The sequence below is a fragment of the Pteropus medius genome, unplaced genomic scaffold (assembly GCF_902729225.1).
Source record: "Pteropus medius unplaced genomic scaffold, Ma_sr-lr_union100, whole genome shotgun sequence".
In the NCBI taxonomy this organism is placed as follows: Eukaryota; Metazoa; Chordata; class Mammalia; order Chiroptera; family Pteropodidae; genus Pteropus; species Pteropus medius.
The window spans coordinates 3,715,862-3,737,156 of NW_024345861.1; the positions used below are offsets into that span (position 1 = coordinate 3,715,862).

At 34.6% G+C, this 21,295-nt stretch overlaps 1 protein-coding gene and 1 pseudogene across 11 annotated transcripts in view; one reads left to right on the top strand and one right to left on the bottom strand.

The window, feature by feature from the left end:
* THOC2 (THO complex subunit 2) overlaps positions 1-21,295 on the top strand; it is a 99,199-nt gene that overhangs the window by 75,777 nt on the left and 2,127 nt on the right. For 4 of the 11 annotated variants that reach the window (XM_039874699.1, XM_039874701.1, XM_039874704.1 and 1 more), the window contains 16 exons: positions 746-1,021; positions 2,044-2,185; positions 2,549-2,706; positions 3,615-3,743; positions 4,096-4,227; positions 4,315-4,499; positions 5,152-5,330; positions 5,577-5,679; positions 6,338-6,765; positions 6,966-7,024; positions 8,468-8,599; positions 13,317-13,454; positions 13,789-13,858; positions 13,941-14,098; positions 15,939-16,015; positions 16,465-16,508. In XM_039874699.1, the coding sequence (XP_039730633.1) occupies positions 746-1,021; positions 2,044-2,185; positions 2,549-2,706; positions 3,615-3,743; positions 4,096-4,227; positions 4,315-4,499; positions 5,152-5,330; positions 5,577-5,679; positions 6,338-6,765; positions 6,966-7,024; positions 8,468-8,599; positions 13,317-13,454; positions 13,789-13,858; positions 13,941-14,098; positions 15,939-16,015; positions 16,465-16,492 (2,394 nt within the window). In that variant the 3' untranslated portion in view covers positions 16,493-16,508. Of the gene's footprint in view, positions 1-745; positions 1,022-2,043; positions 2,186-2,548; positions 2,707-3,614; positions 3,744-4,095; positions 4,228-4,314; positions 4,500-5,151; positions 5,331-5,576; positions 5,680-6,337; positions 6,766-6,965; positions 7,025-8,467; positions 8,600-13,316; positions 13,455-13,788; positions 13,859-13,940; positions 14,099-15,938; positions 16,418-16,464; positions 16,509-21,295 lie in introns of those variants that run through there. The other 7 variants (XM_039874706.1, XM_039874707.1, XM_039874710.1 and 4 more) reach the window with 5 other exon arrangements.
* On the bottom strand, positions 4,853-4,971 carry LOC120612267 (uncharacterized; annotated as a pseudogene).

Genomic DNA, 21,295 nt, shown 5'->3' on the forward strand with positions numbered 1-21,295 from the left:
AAATTAGGATAAACCAATTGGGCCAAAAAAGTTGCATTGTTAGTTCCCATACACATTATACTCCAATATACCATAGCCATTCATAGAAAATCTCATTTAGCTTAGCATTAGGGTGACCAGTTGGTCCTGATTTGCCTAGGACTTTCCCAGTGTTAGCACTAAAGTCTTGCATGCCAGGAAATCCCTCAATCACTGGCAAACCTGGACAGTTGGTCAGCCTACTTAGTAGTCTTATGGTACTTTCTCATAACCTTTCTTAGCATTGATGCAGCTTCTTAAATGACAAATCGTAACAGCCAATGGGGACTACATGTAGTGATAAAACATTCCGTCCTGGCTGGTTGTCACTAGTTACATTCTGCCTCTTTACTAGTGTTAAGACCCTCTACTTGGTTCCCATGAATATTTCAAAAGCAGGAGTGGAAACCCTGCATGCCCAATCTTTGATGCAGCAGTAAGAGAGAATAGGGTGGGGGGAACAGCCCGGGGACACACGTACCCTATTCACTTACTCAACAGGTCAGATTCAATAAGAACCTTTTTGAAAGCTCCTAGTGAGCACACAGGACTAAGGAGTAGAATAGCTTCCAGGGATGATTTGCCTTAAAATGAATGTTAATAAGAAATTAGAATTCCTACAACAGTTTTGATTGGTCATCTTCTGATTCTTGAAAAAGGAACATAAGTTTTTACCCTGTGAAAGTCAGTGCTATAAATTGTGTGTGTGTTTACTTTTTATTTCCAGTCCAAGTATGACGAACTTAAAAAATCAGAAAAAGGAAGTAAACAACAACATAAAGTTCACAAGTACATTACATCATGTGAAATCGTGATGGCTCCTGTCCATGAAGCAGTGGTTTCTTTACATGTTTCCAAGGTCTGGGATGATATCAGCCCTCAATTCTATGCCACATTCTGGTCATTGACAATGTATGACCTTGCAGTTCCACATACCAGCTATGAACGGGAAGTCAATAAACTTAAAGTCCAGATGAAAGCAATTGATGACAATCAGGAAATGGTAGGTTTTTGTTCTAGTAGCTCAAGTGCAATAACTTCATAGCATTAATTCAACATTACCCATACTTTCTTAAAGCTACAGTCTTATTGCTATATAGTATTTTCCTAAGTGGATTTAATGGTGATCTCTCAATGGGTAGGGGCAGGCACTTGCCAAGTCGTGGAGGTTTTGATCAATCCAAAGGTATTTGAGTTTGCTTTTCTACTGAGGGCTGTGTTAGCAACTTAAAATGATCTGTGACTCCAACTGCAAGAGCAATAGGCGTTCCCAAAAGAGAGTTCTTTAGAAGAAGGCTTTATTGAAGAGGTGAGTCTTGAGCTGTGTAGGTCTTAAAGATAGATTAAGTTTGAAAATATGGAGGCAAATTGATTTTTACTCTAGAGTTTCAGCAAAGGTGTGAAATGGTCCAAGGTTTAAGGAGATAACTTTTAATATAGCAAATGGGCTTAGTGATAAATTTGGAATGGTTGGGATGTGGCCAGAGTATATAGGGCAATGAATGTTAGAAAAGAGGACTTGATAAAATTGAGAGCAGTTTTGGATTTCTGAGCCAGGGCTTGATAATGATAAAGATGATTTTTTAGAAAGATTATTTGTGGCAGCGGTATGAGGGATCCATTTTATAGGGGAAGGGACTGGCATTAGGCTGGAGATCAGCTAGGCGGCTTTTTGGGTAATTCATTGTGAAGTACCGAGAGCATAGACTATGGTGGGAGTAGTGAGACTACACAAGACTTATAAACAATTGAGATATTGGAATGAAGGAGAAGGAAGAGTCAAAGATGACTCCATGCCTCAGACTTGGAGTACCAGTGTTGCAAGGGTAACCTGTATGAAGATTGGATGACTTTGTCTTGAAATTGTTAAATGAAGGTGAGAGCACATCTAAGTAGACTCCTAAACATCCCTGTTGAAGCAATGAACATAAAATATCAGTATTTATCCCTTTTTGAGATTTTTAATTAAAATAAAGGGAGGTAATGTGCCTGTAGTTAGAAAAGTATCTAACTTATACTTTGTAGCCTCCAAATAAAAAGAAAAAAGAGAAGGAGCGTTGTACTGCTCTTCAGGACAAGCTTCTTGAAGAAGAAAAGAAACAGATGGAACATGTACAGCGAGTTCTACAGAGACTGAAGCTGGAAAAGGACAACTGGCTTTTAGCAAGTAAGTTGGAATTGCTACATTCCTGTGACTGCTAAATTACAAAAGCAAATCTTTTTAGCCTTGGAGGTGTTGAAGTGTATTATGTTTGTATTTCAACTCTGTTCACTCTCCCATTCTTTGGTTATTCATTAAGGCAGAGTCGACTTCACATGTTCATATTTCTGGAGAAATTATAAATACAAAAGTATCCACAGAGTGGAAATGAAAGTCTTATCCCAGGCATGACCTTTTGGTTACAAACTATAAATAGTTTGTGGTTTTATAGCATTCTCTACACTAAAGTTAATATGTTGTCATGTTTAGTAGCCTTGAGGCACTTGAGGAAGAAGTTTACCACTTAATATATTCTTCCCTTATTTTTAGAATCTACCAAAAATGAGACCATCACAAAATTTCTACAGCTGTGTATATTTCCTCGATGTATTTTTTCAGCAATTGATGCTGTTTACTGTGCTCGTTTTGTTGAATTGGTACATCAACAGAAAACTCCAAATTTTTCCACACTTCTTTGCTATGATCGAGTAAGTTCTTTTTATTGCAACCTTTAAAAAAAAGTCTCACACAAAGATAGCTAAACATTATAATCTATAGAGGTATTATTGTGTGTGTCGTTAAAAGCATGAACTCAAGAGCCAAGTGCCTGAACTTGAATCCTAGCTCTGCTACTTTCTAGCTACATGATCTTTGGCAAGTTTTTTTAACCTCTCTGTGCCTCAGTTTTCTTATCTATAAAATGGGATGCTAGTACCTGCTTCAGAAGATTGTTGTGAGCATTAAGTGAGTCACTACACACAAAAGCACTTTGAATAGTTCCTGATACATAATAAGCACCCCTTGTTAATTTATTAACTCAACATTTGGGTTTATGTTTGTCATGATAGGTAGAACTCTCTTCTCCATTTTTAATCTTCACCCCCTCATAAACAAAAAAAGCTTACACCTTCACAAATTCATAAAAGCAGGGTTGCTTTACAATATGGTTACCTTCACAGATTTTTGCCTCTGGCTTTTTTCTTAATAAATTACTGCATTTTGTGGTTTAAAAATGCAATATATGTTACAGCATGCCAGCTGCCTAATTTCTAGTGTCTGTCAGCCTCGCCTCTGCTTACTGTCCCCCTAACCCCAGTAATATCTATGGCTAAGTGTTTGTTAAAGAAGTTATAATGTAATAATAATGATAGTTTTTTTTGTCATTGTAAATCAGCTTTCTTTATAAAAGTTTTTGTTATTGCTTTACGAATGTGCTATTTTTTCACAAACGCTAAAATCTTTAAAGGTCTGTGGAATTGTGACTATAAAAGGAGAAGATACATTTTGACTAAACTTACCTGTTTAATTTATTATGATTTGCTATAACACAATCTTTTTTTAACATTTTGAACTAATTTTGATTTGTTTTTATTTTCCAAACATTTTTTTCCTGTAGGTTTTCTCCGACATAATTTACACAGTTGCAAGCTGTACTGAAAATGAAGCTAGTCGATATGGGAGATTTCTTTGCTGCATGTTAGAGACTGTAACCAGGTGGCACAGTGATAGAGCCACATATGAAAAGGTATGACTAATAAGTAGGCTTATATTTTACCATGCATAATGACCACTTCCAGTAATCTCTAGGTTAAAATCTCTAATTTTAAAAGGGAAGCTGAGTTTAAGATTTAGTTGTAAAATGATGTTAAAAATTTAAGCATAATTCATCCATTTTTAAAAAGTGCTATCTCACACTGACAATGTTCCAAATTAGTATCACTGAATAAGTTGAACTTTTCTGTGAAAACTACCTGTCATTCAAATGTACATCATATTTTTACATGGAATCATTAATCTAGTCTACTTCAATTTCAGCCTCTGCTGTTTTGGGGGACAGAATTTTTCTTTAAAAGTAACAACCTTTTTTTCTCCCTTAGGAATGTGGAAATTATCCAGGATTCCTTACCATATTAAGAGCAACTGGATTCGATGGTGGAAATAAAGCTGACCAATTAGACTATGAAAATTTTCGACATGTTGTACATAAATGGCATTACAAACTAACCAAGGTAAAAAAATGTATTTCTCAAAGATGTTTTTTTTTTCTTTTCATACTTAGACTTTTATAATAATGGATCTTAAAATGTTTGTTGTAGGCATCAGTGCACTGCCTTGAAACAGGCGAATATACTCACATCAGGAATATCTTGATTGTGTTAACAAAAATACTTCCTTGGTACCCAAAAGTTTTGAATCTGGGTCAGGCTTTGGAAAGAAGAGTGCATAAAATCTGCCAAGAAGAAAAAGAGAAGAGGCCTGATCTCTATGCATTGGCTATGGGGTAACACAATTATACTTTAATGTGATTTATGAGACTAGATGACAGAAGGATTCTGAAGACTTTAAAATGTTTTACAGTGTTGAAGTTTATCTTCTGCCTTACTTCAGGAGATTATGGGAGATTATGCGATCATGTTCCCAAAGGCTGGTGAGAGTTGTCACTTCTGATTAACAGCTTCCAGTCTATACTGGATGACAGTTTCATAAGTCATATATAATATGTCTTGGTTTGGAAAAAATGTAATTTTATCATCGTTGGGTTATCAGATCTTCAGTAGTGAAAAAGTCATATTAGTTTAAGGATTAGTTTACATTGAAATTTTTGTTTGTTTGTTTGTTTATTATTTTTTTAAGCACCTACAACACCTGGTATTCCTAGATGGTCTCCCATCCAAGTACTAACCAGGCCCGACCCTGCTTAGCTTCCGAGATCAGACGAGATCTAGCAGGTTCAGGGTGGCATGGCTGTAGCGAAATTTTTACTTTTAAGAAAGCAACTAGGGCTCTATAAAGACAAGAACTTACTGAAAATATTTTTTATTCCTTGGAACCAAGTAGTGGAGTGAATAACTTGCTAATTTTATTCTTTTAAATCCCATGTTTGTGCTATTTGATTTGTATTTGTATATTTAAAAACTTTGTGCGACTTTCAGCTACTCTGGGCAGTTGAAAAGTAGAAAGTCATACATGATACCTGAAAATGAGTTTCATCACAAAGACCCCCCTCCGAGGAATGCAGTTGCCAGTGTACAAAATGGGCCTGGTGGTGGGCCTTCTTCATCGTCGATAGGAAGTGCATCTAAATCGGATGAAAGCAGTACTGAGGAGACTGGTATGCTTATTTGTAGAAATTTATAAGTGATACATTTTGTTTCAACAACACTAAAATGTTTTGTATCACATGACAAGTAAAATGCTGGCTTAGTATTACTTTTTTATTCACTAGGTATGAGTTTATAACTGTGAAGAAGTAATCAATTCTTTGTTTCTTTCTAATTAATCTCTAATCCTTTTGCTGTGAAATTGTAGTTTACTTACATTTAGGGGCTTGCCAAATAAAACTTTACCTTTATTTCAGATAAATCAAGGGAGAGATCTCAGTGTGGTGTGAAAGGTGTTAATAAAGCTTCTAGTGCCACACCGAAAGGGAATTCAAGCAATGGAAATAGTGGCTCTAACAGGTAGGAACACTGTGCTTGCTATATGTCAAAATTCTGAATTCTTATATGACTAATCTCTTTAGACATGAATGGAAAAGAGGGTAGTAGTTGAATACTATGGAAGTCATTTATGTTGGACTTTGACCTTTTGATGATGTTCTTACCATCCTCATTATGTTTTGTATAATGTTGAGACTGACTTTGTTTCCCTTGCTGGGATACTTAGGGAAAGGTAGGTGGCGAAATTGAAAAAAAAACATTTCAAGATTGAGTGTTTGCTGTGGACAATCTGGATAAAGATAATCAACATAAGAAAAGCCTATACTGATTTAGATCAGTGATCCTGCCAGCCAAGTCATTCAGTTCCTGATAGTAGCGCCCTTGGTTGGTTTGTGGGATAATTTTTGGTTGTTACCTTATAGTCCTCATAGGTTATGAATGTATACAAAAGAAGGGGCTGGCATCACTTTGATCATTCTTTTTAATCTGCTATTCATTAATTTGGTTATTATTTACTTGACAAGTACTTCCTTTTTACTTGTCTAAAAGTTGCCCTTTAGTTTTCAAAGGGCATTCTTAGTTCTGTAATTTTTGAAGTCAATAAGAAACCCTTAATAATTTAAAACATGAAATATATTTTATGACTGTCTAAAAATCTTATATTTTTATTTTTAAATAGCAAAACTGTTAAAGAAAATGACAAAGAAAAAGGGAAGGAGAAAGAAAAAGATAAAAAAGAAAAGACTCCAGCTACTACTCCAGAGGCCAGGGTACTTGGTAAAGATGGTAAAGAAAAACCAAAAGAAGAGCGGCCAAATAAAGATGAAAAAGCAAGAGAGACGAAGGAAAGAACACCTAAGTCTGACAAAGAGAAAGAAAAATTCAAGAAGGAAGAAAAAGCTAAAGATGAGAAATTTAAGACCACTGTCCCTAATGTAGAATCAAAATCGACTCAAGAAAAGGAAAGAGAGAAGGAGCCATCCAGAGAAAGAGATATAGCAAAGGAAATGAAATCAAAGGAAAATGTTAAAGGAGGAGAAAAAACACCAGTTTCTGGGTCCTTGAAGTCACCTGTTCCCCGATCAGATATTGCTGAGCCTGAAAGGGGTAAATTTACCTTTATTTATATTTGTTTACCTTTGGTTGTCGTATAGTTGATTTTTGTCTCCTTGTTTTGGCAAATTATCTAGGGACTTCACTGAGGGCAACTAACACTTGATGACTTTAAAAGTTGGTGATTTTTTTTTGAAGTGTTTGGAAAAAGTGGAACTATACCATATTGTGACTATTTCTTTTTGTCCCAACAGAACAAAAACGCCGCAAAATTGATACCCACCCTTCTCCATCACATTCCTCAACAGTAAAGGTTAGTATAGCCTGACGAAGGCAGCGTCCATGTTAGGCTCACCTGTTTGGAATACGTGTCCTGACTTCCTTCAAGTCTTGTGCCAAGTATTCACTGGAGCCACTGGAGGTTTTATGTTCCATTAGAAAATGAATTTTTTACATATTGGTGGACTGATATTTTTTTTTCCTGTTGAGTATTTTTGTAATAAAAATGTTAAAACTTCAAGGACCTAGCACTAATTTTGTAGTGTTTGAAAGTACAAGGAAATTTTACCCAGAAGTGCCTCACTGCTTTAAGCAGTCTTTTTGGAGTGCAATGGTGGCTACAAGCAAATGAATCTTTTCAGCAGAATGAAGCTTATTTTTCAGCATAAATAATGAAGAATATATAGCACTGAAGACTTCCTGGATGATACAGGATAAACAAGATACCTCTGAATTCATCAAGCTTCTTGATGAGCATCATACCGATGTGTGCCTTCTAAGAAGGAGTCTTGAAAGGAGTTCCATTTTAAAGTCTCCTTGGTGATCAGTTCTCCTGTAGTTGTGTATATTCAGTGAGCATGCAGCTTCTGTTGTATCTTCCCTTGGAGGTTTGTTTATACCCATTGGGTTCCCAACAAGTTGAACCTTGCGTTACGATAAAAGCAGATGTGGCATCCAATCCTACCACCCAGCAAAGAGAAACCCCAGGCATTCAACTGCAGCACAAAATCGTGGGTGTAGCCTTCTTGAAGACTCAGGGTAGCCATTCCTTGCTCCATATTTAATTTTAATTCTAAAGTCATCTAATTTCATGGAATCTTTGAATTTGCAGTACGTTGAACTTTTAAAACTGTAAGTTAACTAATTCTTCATCAAGAGCACTGTGGTGGAATACCATAATTGATTTCTTTTTCTTTTAAGTGATTTTGTGTGTGTGTGTGACATGTGTGTGTGTGTGTGTGTGTGTGTGTGTGTGTGTGTGTGCATGACATGTGTAGGGGGTTATGATTCCACCATCAGAGGCACTTTCCACAAAAAAAAGTGATTACTCTTTTATAGAATACATTTTGTTGTTGTTATAATGCCACTGAATTTTCTAGCTAACATAAAAATGTATATGTTAGAGTCACAGTAAAGTAAAAATCCAAACTTCCCTATTAAAGAAAAACTATGAAAATATAAGACAGTGTTCTTCCACAGTGACCTCCATTAATTTAAACTTTTTGTGGAGAAAAAAATGTTTTAATTTTTTTAAGCCTCTTAACATTACCTGTAGCTTAAGTACAGTGTAATGAAAAATGTGGCATTGACATTTATTTTTAAATTCTGAGCATAGAAAGATTTTTATTTGTTACATTGAGTACATATAATTTAGTTTTTTTAACATTACAATTCCATTACATGGTTTTGCTTTTGTTTTTTATTGTTGATATTCATATAATAATGACATCACGAGATTTATCCTCACAAGAAGTAGCTGGTTTATTTCCAGGTTACAGCCATACTTTCCAAAGTTCCTCTGGGTTCTGAGAACTATGCCAGCTCACCTGTCATCTCCATTCATTTTCTACAGGACAGTCTCATCGAACTCAAGGAGTCTTCAGCAAAGGTTTGAGTCTTTTAAAATCATCATGCCTAAGTAAAGCAAAATTCCTTACCTCATATATTTAGTAGATACTTTTGCCCTAGTAAATTCAGTAAGCTAGTAGAATAATCTTTAAAAACACCTCTCACAAACTGAAACAATGGATGACAATGGTCACTTTTAATGAGATTGTTATAAAATGTGCATAATGTAGCAACATTTCTATAATCTCTCCTTGCCTGCTGTGTTATGAATTATCCTTTTATGCTTCAAAATCTGGAAATAAATTTAAGGTTTGGGGAAGGCATTGTTGATTTGTTTTGGGGAGTAGGCTTATTTAATTTCTTTAAACAAATTTGTCAGGCTGTTTCCTGACTTTTTTAGACAACCTGAAAGACCAAAAACTAAATTTGATGCGTTCACATAACTGTTCTAAAAACTGAGCCCATCTCAATCCATAAGATTATTTACATTGCCTCTGCTGAGCTACCTTTTTGGTAGTTGTAGCATAATATCAAGAAATGTGGTTAATGTAAACTAGTCATTTTCCTGGAGGGGAATACTCAACTTGATGGTTGTGTTTATATGTCAGTATTAATTCTTGCCTATTACTCAACTTTCTTGAGTATTCTGCTGCTAAAATAATGTGTAGTTTGTGTATCTTATTATAGAGTTCATTTCATTATTATAGTTAAATTGTCCATTGTTCATGTTATTTTGTCTTTATTATTATAAAACTTGTATCCTCCTTTACTTCCATTTTCTACTTTGCCTCTTCTTATATCTGCTAAATATGATTCTTTTCCTGATGGACCAATACAAAATGAAATTTTGAAACAAAGCCAGTTGACATTACTAACCGCTTTTAGATCTGTAGCTTTAAAATGAAATGTCTGTGGATATTGGGCAAATAACCATTAATTTTTAATAATTTAGAGTAGCCAATGTGCCTGTGTCCTGAAATTGTAGCATTGTTTTCAGAATATGCTGTATTAATCAAGAGTATCAGTTGTACTGTCAATGCTTTCTTTTAAAGTAAAACTTTTTATTGGCTAAGTTAAACATGTATTGCAGTATAGTAGGTTTTCATAACCAGTTTGGGATTGTGTATGTCAGTCTTAACCATCAGTGGCTTGCGTGGGCTATTTTAAATTCTGGATTAACAATGTTACCTTGTATTTATTTCCTGAAACATACTTTGAAGCAGTTTGACACCTGCTGTTACAGTTAACCGGATTTTCTAATCAATGATGAAGATTATGGTTCCTTATATTTGTAAAAGCCTTGTGAAAATAACACATATGTGAGAGAAACATATGTTATTTCATGCTCAGTATGGTGCTGAGAGGTAGATAGGGCAGGTGGTAGCATCTTTTTGACAAAGAAAAGACTAAAAAAAATTCATAATTCCTTCCCAGTGGCATCTAACTTGTCATTATCAAAATTTGGACTACAAGTAAGGTTCCTCAGGTGTTTTTACAACAATGAATTACAATGAATTACAAGGAAAGAAATTATAGTTCCTTGATTCTTAGCACCTATTTCAACAGTAGTTGACAGGGTTCCTAAGTCTTTTAGTGTGTTTATCTTTCTTTTTTAAAAAATTATAATGATTCAATCTTCCTACTCCCGCCCTTTAAAAAAAGATGGTGACTTTTTAAGAATTTAAAATTCAATAGATTTATTCCACATTCAACCAGAAAATTTTGAAAAATGACATATGAATACACTTCTAAAAATTATGTGACTCAAACCACTTTTCAGATCCTTAGTGCTTGTATGATATCTGGCAATATTATTTGGCATTCAGTAAATACTTGAAATTAATTCTTAGGCCTTTGGACTTTGGTAAAGCATCCAAAGTTTACTGGTCTGCATAGTTGATGTTGCATTTTTATGTTTCTAGGAAATTTTAATAGTATGTGAATATCTTAGAAAAAATTTTATTGGACTTTGATCTCTAAAATTGATTTTTATATACATTCACTGCTCTTGAGGTAGCTTTTACTTTTTAGAGGACTTGAAAGACGTGTGTCTACTTTTTCTTGTTGTCTTGTCACTCTTAAATATACAGTTGTTACCCTGCCCTTACATGTAAAGTTATGCCCTGGGATTTTTTTTTTCTTTTTAATTATTATTAAATTACTTACTATTTTCACTTTCTAATTCATAGTAAAATGTAATGCATGGACTTGGCTTTTCAAGTAGGATTAGTTAAAGAGAAAAAAATCTAGCTTAGTATCTAAATATTTTTTCAGTTCACCTTCCACCCCCAATTTGCGATTGGCATATTTCCAGTTTTGGTCAGTTGTGTTTTTATCCTGCAATCCTACCAGCTACATCTGATGAAGAATGTGTGAAAAGCATGCTCCTTTAACCTAGCTTCTCTGTAATTTAGGAGGGCAGCAGTAACCACCACAAAAGAGAATGCTGCTTTTAATTCTGCTCGCCATCTTAAAACAAGGATTTACAACCAAACCCAAGCCTACAAGTGAGGCCATCTTTATATATTGTAGCTTTAATAAGTAAAATGTAGCAGTGTTCTCTTAAACAAATTTTGAAAATCAATCAAATTGTTTTTTGGACCTAATGATTCCAGTGTCAAAAATAAAAGCAAATCAGAAACAAAATTCAACAACACTACATGCAGATCAGTTTAACAAATCATTGATTTTATTTGGCAGACATGTATTGAGTATTCACTATGTGTGTACAAGATACTAGTAAGTGTGTAAAAGTTGAAAAGGCACATTAGCTCCTCTACCATACTGGAAACTATGTTATAGATGAAAATAAATGACATAAAATTAATGGAAAAAAGTGAATATAAAATAGGTTCACTGGAAAGTGAGTTGCAGAGTTGAGAGACAGTTGAACTGCTGATGACTTTTGAGCCATCTTTGAAGGCTAAGTAGGCTTTTAACAGATTAAGGTAAAAGCGAGCATCCATTCTGGTGAAGAGCTTTGGGAAGGACAGGGTATTAGGGAGCAGTTGTAGCTACAGCATAGAGTGCATTGGGTTGTTCCATGGTAGGATATAATCCTGTGAAGATTGTGAAGAGCTTGGAATACCTAAGCTAAGGAGTATGCATTTTATTCTATACGTAATGAAAGACTATCGTGATCAGAACTATTCTTAGAAAGGTAGAAAGAAGGAATAGAATTGAGTGCATTTCTAAACTAAGAATTTCTAGGTTTCTCAATTCCTTACAATGCAGAATTTAAGTTAGGCACAGTTAAAAACATTCTTTCTGGGTGTGTGTGGGTGTGTGTGTGGTGGTGGTGGTAGGTAAAAGGAGGCCACATGCCAAGACTACATGCTTATTTGTAACCACACAAACTTTTTTTTTTGTTTTATTGGGAAAATTAAGCAATACTTGAAGTCGTCTTTGAGTGTTGCAGTAATATTTATTTTATCAGTTTTATGAATAATATCGACATGAATAGAAAATCTTGAAATGTCTTTCAGGGTATTATACCCAGCAAGGGTACCTTTTGGACAAGCACTTTTATGACTGTTTCTCATTCTCTTGCTCTTTGTTATTAATGAACATTTTGTCTATTTCAGTTGACCATCAACTTTTAAACATTTAAAAAAAATCTACTTCTGCACTGCTATGGCAGTATTTCTGAGCCAGCTGAATTGAAAATAATTGGTGTTGTTAAAAAATAAGTGTTTAATTCTCAAATTGATGCTTGTCTTTTTTCACTTACTCCTTTGAATACCAAAGGATTTCCTTGTGTAAAAAGATTTGACTTTTGACTATTCTTTTCATTCCTAAGGTATAGCTAGAATTGCGTAGTTATGTAACGAGTTATATTCAGTATTCTGCTGCCTGATACTTTTAATGTCTTAAACATAAGCTTGTAGCACAGTTGTAAATGCTATAAGGTTAAGTATCTGATTTCCTTAACATTTACTTTTATAATGGATTTTCATATTTACACCTTGCATAAGTAAGGTATCTCTTATTTAGAGTTAGGAAATCCTTGATCTTTGGCAGTTTTATTGCCAATGGACCTTTGGTAGAGAAAGAATAGGCAGAGGAGAACATCGGTTCATCATTTTTCAGTCTTTGAGTTGTTTCATCATCCTCAGCTGACTGTATGATTTTCTGAGTTATTTAGAACTAGTAGGACAAATTTCACAGTAGTGATTATTTGATAGAAATTGCAGTGCTTTCAGAAGTAGAGAATATGCAGCCTTTACATTTGTAAAAATAATTTATAGGATAATCTATACATGGTATATACTGAGAGAGAAAAGACTGATCAGTCAGTCATGGCTAGGCTTTATACTTTAGCTCACTGTCATTGATTACCTATCAGTAGATGCTAAAACTACTTAAAATTTCCATGATTATAGAGAGGTTTATTTTTATTTTTTTACAGTAGAGAAAGTCCAGCAACTATTTTTCATGTATGGACTCTTGTAATGGTGGTTATAAGTCCTCACAATAGAACTATAAAAGAAAATGTAGCTTGTGAATTTACTGATGAATTTCAGTTGAAGCAGGAATGAACAGATTGGGTTTAAATGATAACTTTTATTAAGCCAAGAATTGAAGTTTTTGTATAATTTGTGCCATGCTCTCTTATTTTACCTCTTGTAATCCAGACAGCTGACCAGTTTTGACTTTGGGTCTAACTACCAATTGTCTTTCATTAAATAAACAATCAAGCAAATGATACCAATACTGGAAAACTAATAATCTTTAGTAATATTGCCTTAATTTAACAGCTCTACCTTAATCATACTCCTCCACCACTGTCCAAGAGTAAGGAGAGAGAAATGGACAAGAAAGATTTGGACAAGTCAAGGGAAAGATCCAGAGAAAGAGAGAAAAAAGATGAAAAGGACAGGAAAGAGCGGAAAAGGGTTTGTAATTTTTAAAAACTAGTTTGGAAAGTTCATTATCACGTACAGTAATGTGTTGCCTTTTTAAAAGTATTAGTTTGTTGCATGGCAATCTATTAGTGTTTAACTGGTATTTTCATCCTAAAGTGTGTTTGAATCTTCTACAGTAATAAGGATCTTCAGCCTAATAATCTCTTCCAACTCTGCTATCTTTCAATGTCATTTTACCAAGTATGTGAAACAACCACAAATATTCTCCAATGCTGGTTAGCTGTGCCCTTCTCATATAAAAGTAATACTTTAAAACAAAAAACATAAACTCTTGATCAATGTAGTTCACAATTCTTGGTTCTAGGATCACTCAAACAATGACCGTGAAGTGCCGCCGGACTTAACCAAGAGGCGAAAAGAGGAAAATGGAACAAGTAGGTAGACTTATTAATACTTTTGAAGCAATCATCAAACTGAATTGGAAAAGGATTTCATGATTCTCTTTTATAATTTTAGTGGGGGTTTCAAAACACAAAAGTGAAAGTCCATGTGAGTCTCCTTATTCAAATGAGAAAGACAAAGAAAAAAATAAGTCAAAATCTTCAGGCAAAGAAAAAGGTGGTGATTCATTTAAATCTGAAAAGATGGATAAAATCTCCTCTGGTGGCAAAAAGGTAAATAAGGAAAACAAAGGAACAATATACTTTTCTTAGAAAATTAACCCTTTGATAATTTAGCAAATATTGCTTTTTTGTAGTCAAGTGGTCTTTTGTTAATTATTTGGGGATGGGAAGATGAGGCATTAGAGGAGTGCAGGTTATCTGGGGAATCCCAGCCAGTTCAGTCCCAAATTACTGGAGGGTACACTTCGTTTATCTTTGCAATGCCTTTCCTCTCCATTCTACTCCCATCTACTTCTATTCATTGAGTTTCAGCCTTTCTTTTTGTGTTTTCCTTTTTTCTCCACCAACAATGCCTTTAGTTTCTCTTCATTCATGAGATTAAAATATGGTTACATGTATTCTCCTTGATCATTCCACTGTCATAAAGTATTAATTGTGATTTCAAACATTTTATAGTATTTTCTCCTAATTTGTGTTTGCAATTTGTATTTGATTTTCAAATTAAGTACAGTGTGCATTCTTTTAGATACTAATGGATGAGATTCAGAATATATCTCATGCATCTGTCATAAAGGAAGCACATCATTACTAAAATGTAAAGTGTTTACAAAACATTGTATATATTCAAAATATATACCATGTATTTATAGTTCTTAAAAGCAGTTTCAGAAAATTATAAGGTGATAGTTTTTGAATTTCTATATGCTTTAAAAAGGAGGCTACTCCTTTTAAATAAGTATTTTTTAAATTGAGATAAAATGCACATAATATAAAATTAACCATTTTAAGGTATACAGTTCAGTGGTCATCGTCTGTATCTAGTTCCAAAATATTTTCATCACCCCAAAGGGAAACTCCATACCCATTAAGCAGTCATTCCCTGTTTCCTCCTCCTTTTATCCTCTGGCAACTACTAATCTGCTTTCTGTCTTTGTGGATTTACCAGTTTTGGGTATTTCATATAAATGGAATTGTATAATAATGTGGGCTTTTGTGTCTGACTTCTTTCACATAGCAAAATGTTTTTGAGATTCTTCCGTGGTGTAGCATGTATCAATATTTCATTTCTTTATATGGCTAAATAATATTCCATTGTATGAACATACCACATTTGTTTACCATTTGTAAGCTGATGGACTTTTGTGTCGTTTTCTATCTTTTGGCTGTTGTGAATAGTGCTGCTTTAAAATATTGTTTAAATACCAGTTTTAAATTCTCATGAGTGTATACCCAGGAGCAGAATTTCTGGGTTATGGTAATGCTGTGTTTAACTTTTTGAGGGACTACCAAACTTTTCCACAGTGACTGCACAGTTTACATTTCCACTAGCAATATATGAGGGTGCCAGTATCTCTACATCCTTGCTAATGCTTGTCATTTTCTGTTTTTAAAAATTTATTTTTATTTTTATTATTTTTTTTTATTATAGCCATCCTGGTGGGTGTGAAGTGGTGTATCGTGGTTTTGATTTTGCATTTCCTTAATGACTAATAATGTTGAACATCTTTTCATGTGTTTTTTGGCTATTTGTATATATCTTTGGAGAGATCTATTCAGCTACTTTGGCCTTTTATTAATTGGATTGTTTTTTGTTGCTCAGTTGTAAAAATTCTTTATATAGTCTGATACTAGACCCTTATGAGATATAATTTGCAAATACTTTCTCCCATTCAGTACGTTGTCTTTTCACTTTCTCGATAGTGTCCTTTGATGCATGAAAGTTTTTACTTTTGTTGAAGTCCAATTTTGTTGGTGTTGATTGTGCTTTTGGTGTCATGTTAAATAAGTTTTTGAAGAAAAATTTATGACCGATGGGTGATTGAAAAGGGATTTTGAGCTGATTTTTATATTTCGTTTTCCCTTCTCTGACTAATTCCACCATTCCTTTTAGGAGTCCAGGCATGATAAAGAAAAGATAGAAAAGAAAGAGAAACGGGACAGTTCAGGAGGAAAGGAGGAGAAGAAACAATATCCTTTTCATCTTATTGATACTTTAAATCAGCGTAATGGAAAGCTTTGATACTGGTCATGTTTAGAATTTTACCTTTGTAGTAGTATATGGTCTAAATGCTTAATATCTTTTAAGTGGTCTCTCCAGTTAATCCTCTCAAATGTATAAAATGTAGAAGTGGGAGACATTTTTTAACTTCTTTGTTCACTGAGGTTGTTTTATGCCACCAGGGGATTTAGAGTCCCTCTGGCTGTATATCACTGAGAGGAAGAAAGGGAACAGAGAGTGCCTTGGGCTAGGGGTATGGGGAATTGAAGGAAAATGATGCAGCAGATGAGCAGAGCTGGTAGAGTTTGAGGCCACCAAACTGGTCAGAGCCAGGTAGGCCTGCAAGCTGAGGGATTGTACTAAAAGATGATACACCATTCTTTTTTTCCAAGTTGTTTTCCCTTAATTTGTCATCTACTCATAAGTCCTCGGACAAGCACAGATAATGAAGACTCAATCAAGGTGAGTGTTCTCTTACCTCCTTTTTATTTAAAGAGAAATTTTATAAAATGAGGTCTGATAATGTTGAAGAAACTAGATTCATTTTGTAAGGTACAACTAGAATTTCTCACCTAAATATAATGACTAGTTCTTTGGGTATAGATGCAAAACAAGATTTGCGGTTATTCTGAACTATTTTCATTTTAAGCTTGCTGATTAGCTATGCATTTTTTTTTTTTAGCACCAAGATGTATCTAAGAACATCAGGCTTTCTCTTCACCACTCATTCCCATCTTCTCTGGATGATAATTACCCTTTTTAAGTGCTATAGCTTTGTAGGTCGTGATGGCATCTGCATTTTACAGGTGAAGAAACTGAGACTCTGAGAGGTTAAATTAAAGAGGGTGACAGATACTAGTGGGCAGAGCCAATACTTACACATAGATCTTCTTGCCCGTCAGTGTTCTCTGTTCCTTTTGGCTTTTTCATGCAGACATGTTATTCAGAGATTTTTTGTTTTAAGTTTTTATGTCTCTTTTTCTACCACTGTCTAAGTTTTGCAAAGCCAAAAAATATGGTCTATGCTTTTACTTCTGGAATTTAAAATATGCAGCTTTGTTTTCACAGCCTTATGTGAGATTTAAAAAGTGTTTTAACCACCTTAGATAAATTGTATGTGGACAGTAATCCACTCTGTCCAACAGAGTGTTCAGAACCTAAATATATACACTTTTTTGAGCACTCAAGGTCATCATCTGAATAGTTATTGTTTTGTGATGCGTTAGGATTATTGGGGTATGTAGGATGATTTGCCCTCTACATTCAGTGGTTCAAAATGGTTGTATTTGAAGTTGTCAACTTTTTTTGTAGTCTCATTTTCTTGCTTCCATATTAGCTCTCACTTCTTAATGATATCAAGTATACTTGCTGTCTATACCCTTTCCCTAATATTATTTGCTGCTTCTAATCTTTTACGAAACCAGATAGATTACCAAGGCTGTTTACAGTTGTTTAAGAGTGAGAGCCCATTCTGTATAAAGGTATGAGCTTTAGGGTATAGATTTTGTCATAGTTATTTTAGCTGCAGAGCAAGGATTCGAGGGTTCTAGATAGGTAACCTCCTGACTAGTGGTGTGCTTTTTCAGCTTTATTATTCTGAGTTTGTTATCTAAGTAGTAGAGTAGGGTAAAATGAGAACATTTAGACTTTAGTAATTTTTTTAAAATTAGAAATATTGTAAAAGAAATATTATTGCCCGTTCTTCAATTCTAGCCACCCTCCACCTCAGCAAATTATAAACTCTTAATCTTTTTCTTTTTTTTATTCTTCACGTTAACCTTTCTTAGAATTTGGTATTTAGCTTTTTACTCCTTGTTTTCAAATAGTCTCTTTATTAAAGAAAACCAAAAACACCTACCTCTTATATCTTCATTAGAAATGGGCCAACTATAGCCACTGAAAACTTTCACTGTGATTTTATCCCTCTCTCTTTACTCAGTACTTAAATAGTATTCTTTGGTATATGAAGGTTATGCTATAGATTCCTTTGAGTTCTTCATATGGGCCATGGATTTGTACTTTACCTCTCTATATCATCTCTCAGGACCAAAGGCATGAAAAGACTGGCCTGGGTGTTAGATATTAGGTTGGTGATCTTGTAGCTGAGCTACTCAATTTGGATACCCTTTTAAGATACATTTAGCTTGATGTTCATCATCTTCAGTTTCTTGTTGACAATTAACTGTACTTTCTTATTGGGTAGACTCTTAGTTTTGTGAGACTCTGGTTGGTAATTTCCTTTTTCTGGCTGTTCTGGCTGCTTCCTATCAAGTCTTTCTATTGTTCTTTCTTTACCTTTAGAGGTCTTATCATTTTTGGATTTGCCCCATTTACCTTTAGGCTACTTAAGATCTGCTGTTCCCTGCTCCGTTTTTTTTTTATTTATTTTACATTCTACAGAAAAGAGAGTTGTTGTGTATGTCACATTTCTGTGACTCAAAGGTGTCATTAATTGTAAGATTCATTATTGGTTTATAGAACTGTTCTTTGAAAAGGGTGAATAGAGAAACTACATTATTTGTAAGTACCCACCCTGATTTCAGAAACATTAAAATGATCGTATTAGAGTTAAGAAAATACAGTGTATATATGTGACCCAGATTAAATTCCTTCAAAAGTCTTTTATCTTCTTATCTTCTCATAATTTTTGATTGCACAGTTCTTCCTGCTTGTTCTCTATATTTTCTGTTACTTGTTATTGCTAAAGTCTTTATCCAAATTCCTTATCTCTGTTTGATTTAGTCCCTTGAACACTGCTAACTGCTTTGCTGTTAACCTTGCTTTGCTGTTAACCTTTTCCTCTAGTTTAATCTTTAAAAATTTCTGCCTATTAAATTTTTCTTTTTAGAACCATCCTTTAGCTTCTCAATTTAAATTTGATACATGTGATCCTCATTTCATGAATGTTGGGTTCAGGTAACTTATTGAGAGTCTTTTTATAAACCACATGTTGTGCTAAACTGAGACTTGCTCTCAGACTTTGAGAAGCTCAATCATCTTAGACTTTATTCTTCATTTCAAAGAACGTTAGCAGTTAGCTCTATCCTGTCTATCTGTATTTGTAATATGCTCCGTTTGTATTTTAATCCTTCACTCCAGTGAGGCCTAATATATTTTTGCAGGCCCATCTTTTACCTCTAGTCACACGTTTACGTGTAACCTAATACTTTTATCCTTTAAACCCAAGGTTGTAAATTCTTAGCCCTTGGGCAGAATGTGGCTTGTTAGATGTACCTTATGGGCCTCACAACAATATTAACATTTTTAAAAAGTGGTCACCTTTAAAAACCAGAAGAGTTGACAAAATCCAAATTTCAGTTTCTCTTAAAGAATTGGGACATCTAGCAGTATCTTGTCCTGATTTCTGTATGGCAGCAATTAACTAGATCTGCCTAGGCGCTGCTGCCCCTTTATATAGAGAGTGGGTTATTTTTTATAGTTTACCTCATCCCCCACTTAGCTCACTTAATTTGTTTCCAATATATACTAACCCCTGTAAACAATTGATTTTGTAATTCTTATTATGAGCCTTGTTTCTTTGGTCCATACTTGGAAACTGACCTCCTAAGCACTCAAAGATTGCTTATTTTGGGACCATATTGCCATGTCTAGGCGTAGTCCTAGTTGCTGGTAATATGTGTTGGAGTAGGGAGTGTTCAGTTAAGTTTCTCAGTAGTTTCCCATTGCTTATGTGCGCGCGCGTGTGTGTGTGTGTAGGCTTGCCTACAGAGTCCTAGTCACCGATTCTTATGTATATGTATATTATGTATTTCTCTTAGAATGTGATCTTGGTGAAAGCAGTAACTTCATTCTTTCTAATCAAACAGCCAAGTATTTTTTATTACCTACTAAGTTTCTTCTACTCTGTTAACTTTACATGGAGAGCTATGTACACAAGTATTAAGTATATCTCTTTGGGATCAGTGAGAAACAGCACTGACTTTTTTCATCCTCAAAAAAGAAGGTTTAGTTTATTTACGGTGTTTAATAGTACACCGTTTAAAAGGAAGTTGCTTTATGTGCTGCAACATATTTTTTTGAGGGCAAGTTTATTATGCTATCATCTGGGTCTGTATGTAGTAATCGTTGAAATTGCACAAAAGTTTTGTTAGATTGAAATGATGGCCATAAGCTATTTTTTTCTTCATTATAATCCTTTATACTTTTACAAGTACTGGGTTTGTGTTCTGTGCACTGATATTCTTAGGCACCAAACAGTTGGAAAGAACAGGAGGAATTTTCTGTTTCCTTTCTTCTGTTTAAGGCAGACCAAATATTCACTAAGGTGCTGTGCTGTTTTTTGTCTGGACATAGGCATGAGCACTTACACAAAGCTCCTGTGCCACATTTACCCCTGAGCGTGACTATCCTGTACACATGCATTTATCCTGAGAAGCACCTCTGGGTATGTTAAGATTCAGGTCAACAAAATCCAGTTTTAACTCTAAGTCACATTTTATCCATGTGAAACACAGGAAGTGTGTTTGCTGTGTTAAGAATTCCTAGATAGCAATATAGGGGTCAATGAAGTAGAAAAGTGAAATTAGGATGGCTGTCCCTATGTCTTTCTCTTATAACTCCTTTCTTCCTCATAAATGTTCATTTGACTTTTTAGCTGTCAACTTCATCCATATATGCCTTTCGACTTAGAGTGTGTGTGTATGAGTGTGAGAGTGAATGAGTGAACAAACTAGGATCATGAAATCCTGACAGCCTCAGACACTGGTAAAAATGAAGGGAACTAAATTCTGGGATGCCTTCTTTGAGGCGAAGATGCTTAACCAAAAATAATCTATTAATTCAATGGGCTTGTGTTTTATAGTTTCTCTAAATCAGTTTTTTTTTTTGCTATCAAGAGTGTTCTTTTATAAGAAATCTATGAACTATTGAAGCAAATTAGAAAGTGTGTGTGTCTGTGTGTGTGTTTATGAAAGCATACCTCTGATAAGAAGGCTGAATTTATATTTGTCTTTCTTTACTTCGACCACCAGTCCAGCTGCTTTTTTCTCTAGACTTCCCTAATTTTCAAATTTGCTTCTTGCTGTCACAGCTCTCTATAAAATAATATCATTTAAAATCAGCTGCTTCAACCCTGAGAAGGGTACGCTTTGAGGTCATTTCATGAAGTTTTCTGTTGCCCTGACAAAGGAGTAGTGCATGGTGGAACATAGGCAAGTGACAACCTTACTAATACAACAGGGCCTATTTCTGGCAAGAAAGAAGAAAATACACACACAGGATGCCCAGCT